Source organism: Helianthus annuus, chromosome 10 (assembly GCF_002127325.2).
Source record: "Helianthus annuus cultivar XRQ/B chromosome 10, HanXRQr2.0-SUNRISE, whole genome shotgun sequence".
NCBI classification, from domain to species: Eukaryota; Viridiplantae; Streptophyta; class Magnoliopsida; order Asterales; family Asteraceae; genus Helianthus; species Helianthus annuus.
In genome coordinates, this window is record NC_035442.2 from 125789914 (window position 1) to 125793556 (window position 3643).

The 3643-nt window shown below is 43.1% G+C and overlaps 1 protein-coding gene across 1 annotated transcript; it reads left to right on the forward strand.

Annotated features, from left to right (window-relative positions):
- Window positions 1-657: 657 nt before the first annotated feature.
- On the forward strand, window positions 658-2703 carry LOC110881305. The gene has a single exon (XM_022129603.1). The coding sequence runs from the start codon at window positions 658-660 to the stop codon at window positions 2701-2703; it is 2046 nt and encodes a 681-aa protein (XP_021985295.1).
- Window positions 2704-3643: the final 940 nt, after the last annotated feature.

Consider the following 3643-nt stretch of genomic DNA (forward strand, 5'->3'; position numbering starts at 1 on the left):
TCGTTGTGGGCAAGGGTCGTGGTTTCTACGTTGAAACTATTATGACATTTAAAACTATTAACTAATGTTGGTTTATTTACTATGCTTCCGCTACACTTTGAAACTATGGTTATGTTTTGAACACCTATCGTATTGAATGGATGGTTTACGTTTATTTTACTTAATATTAATTGCATGTTCAATATGATTGGTGGCTTGATCCTGGTCAGTCGCGCTCCCAAGCGGTGATACTCCGCGTGTGGATTTTGGGGGTGTGACAAGTTGTCACCACTATCGTTCGATCCGGAAATTGAAAGGACATTGAGGCAAAACAGAGTTCTATTACGAGAAAACAGAATTGTTGGTTCACCTACTTCACCCATTACACCAAGAAACATCATGCAAGAATCCCAAGTACCACCCACAACGGGTCAAACGACCTCAATTTTCACACCTACTGTCACACAACCAGCACCAAACACCACCATACCTAATACCACTACCGAAATCACACCAACCAAGGGGATATTTGGGACTACAAGGCGAAGCGGGTCAATGAAGTCAACCAATTCAACAATTTCAGAATATGGGTAGATTACCGGTTGGAGTGCAACACATTAGACCGCAAGGGCCACAATTGCAACGCCCTACACCGTTAAATCAAGTGCGGCCTCAAACATGCAACCTCAATTTCAAGGGCCGATTCAACAACAACCAATGCATCAACATCAATATCAACCACCATTTGCTCCTCAAGGGCCTATGCAAGGGCAAATGGGTCAACCAAGAGCACCATTAGGTGCCCCTCAAAGACATCAACGAGAAGTAGTACGGGGAATTGAAGCTCACTTCCGGCCTATTATCACTAGCAATCCTTCGCCAGTAGTGATTCCTCATCGAGCGGATGGAAGAATCTTTGAAGTTAGAACAACTGCTCTCCAAAGTTTACCAAAGTTCAAAGGGTTAGCAACGGAAGAACCCTATTTTCACTTGGAGACGTATGACTCCATTTGCAATACTATTGGAGGTCAAGGGTTCTCTGCGGATGATGTTAAGTTGGTGCTTTTCCAGTTTTCCTTCGAGGATAAAGCAAAGAGATGGTTTCACACATTGCCCTCCGCGTCCATTTTTACATGGGCCGACATGCAACAAATATTCTTAGATGAATATTATACTTCTCAAAAGACCAACGATGCTAGAAGAGGTTTGAGAAGCTTTCAACAACAATCGGGGGAAATGTTTCACGAAGCTTTTGAAAGGTTTAATATGATGTTACGGAATTGTCCTCATCACGGGATCCAACTTTGGGAATTATTGAATGCATTTCATGAAGGGTTGAGTTCGGAGGATGCACGGGATTTGATGTCAATCACTAACGGTACGTTCGGTACGAATTACGAACATATTGATTGGGCATTTTTAGAGCAAATGGCGGTGAATTCGAAGAGAAAAGCTCAATCTTCAAGTCGGGCAAGGCATGTGATTCAAAGGCCCCAAGTGCATGGAGTTGAGAGTGGCAACGTTCAAACCATGAACCAAGTCTACAACGTGTGCACAAATTGTAACGAAATAGGCCACACGGCGGAAGTTTGTGTAGTGGGCTTGGTTGATGAGCAAGTAGAAGAGGTTAATGCAATTCAAGGAGGGGGTGGTCGAAATTTCAACATGAACTCCAACACATACCACCCCGGGTTACGAAATCATCCGAATTTTCGCTATGGGAACGCGGCGAACCAAGCTAACCCAAACTTTCAAGGAGCTCAAGGTAACTTTGCACCTCGTCAACAATACAATCAAGGCAACTATAGAGGTGGAAACAATTATGGGTACCAAGGGAAATTTCAACAAACGGGTCAAAGTGGTTCGGGTCAACCTTCATCAAGCGGGAATGAAGTCATGGATATGCTTCGGGCTATGCAACAAGATATGCAAAAGCGGAATCAACTTAATGAAGTCCGGATGCAAAAGGATGAGGTCCGTGACAAGAGCATTCAATCACTAACAACCCAAATGGGTCAATTGGCGACCGACGTGGCGGAGTTGAAAAAGAACAAGGGTCAACTTCCTAGCGACACAAAGGTAAATCCTTCACATGGTTCGTCACGAGGTAACAACGTTAATATTAGTCATGTTAGTGTTTTGAGAAGTGGCAAAGAATTTAAGGCCAATTTGTCACCGGGTGTGGTCGAGAGGGTAGTTGAGGATATCATGGGTAACGAAAGTGATGATGAAGTTTCACCGGTTAAACCTAAAGAATCAAACGTTAACAAACTAGGGTTGGGTGAAAACGAGAAAAATGAAAAAGTTGAGGGTGAACCTAGTCAAGTCCCGTTTCCATCGGCCTTGCTTGACCCGGGTAGAAAAAAATTTATTGCATCAAGAGGTCCCCAAAAAGAAGAATTATGGGACATGTTTAAACAAGTGAAAATAAATCTTCCATTACTTGATGCAATAAAACAAGTACCCGCTTACGCTAAATTCCTTAAGGAATTATGTACACAAAAAAGGCAACAAAAGAAGAAAATGTCTAAGCGGGTAGACTTGACCGGGCAAGTGAGTGCGGTTTTAAACGGGGAGCTTCCCCCTAAGCTCAAAGATCCGGGTACGCCATTGATAAATATACAAGTTGGTAATTTTCAAATGGCAAAGGCGTTACTTGATCTTGGAGACGGGGTAAGCATTTTACCGGGGGGCTTATATGACCAATATGATTTTGGTCCGTGAGCAAGAGTGGAGACAACGGTTGTTTTGGCCGATTTGTCTCATAAGTTACCCGGGGGATGGTTCAAAATGTAATTGTTAAAATTGATGAGTTTTGTTACCCGGTTGACTTTCTAGTTTTGGACTACTCGTCCGCGGACCCAAAACAACAACAAAACGTAATTTTGGGTCAGCCATTTTTTAGCACCGTGCATGCCATGATCGATTGTAGATTTGGTACAGTCGATATGACTTTTGGAAATTGAAAAATGCGCTTAAATGTTTTTACTAACAATTCTAATGATGTTGGTGTTGATGAGTGCTTCATGGCAGATTTAGTCGATGGATGCAACCCGCACGAGTACGAGGAGGATGGCATAGATATTTGTTTGTGTGATTTTTCTGAACAGGTACATGCGTGTGCACTAGGGGTTGAGGAAGAAAAGCAAGATGCTATGGCTGTAAAGGAAGGTCGACCGCCATGGACTCATCAATTCGAAGGCTTGCCGGCGGAAATAAGTTCGGGTACTAAACCATCGCTAGAGGAACCGGCAAAGTTGGAACTTAAGGACTTGCCGAGCCATTTGAAGTATGCTTTCTTAGGGGATAATGACACTCTACCAGTCATTATTGCCTCTAATTTAGAGATGACACAAGAACGAGCCTTACTTGAAGTGTTAAAGGAGAACAAGGGAGCTATTGGATGGACGATTGCTGATCTCAAGGGAATTAGTCCATCTATCGTCATGCATTAGATCATTACCACCAATGATGCAAAGCCGACACGAGAAGCTCAAAGGCGATTGAATCCGAACCTACGAGAGGTAGTAAAAAAAGAGGTAATAAAATGGTTAGATGCGGGAATCATCTATCCGATTTCAGATAGCGCTTGGGTGAGTCCCACCCAAGTTGTGCCTAAGAAGGCCGGCATTCAAGTAGTCAAAGATGAAAACGGTGAACAACT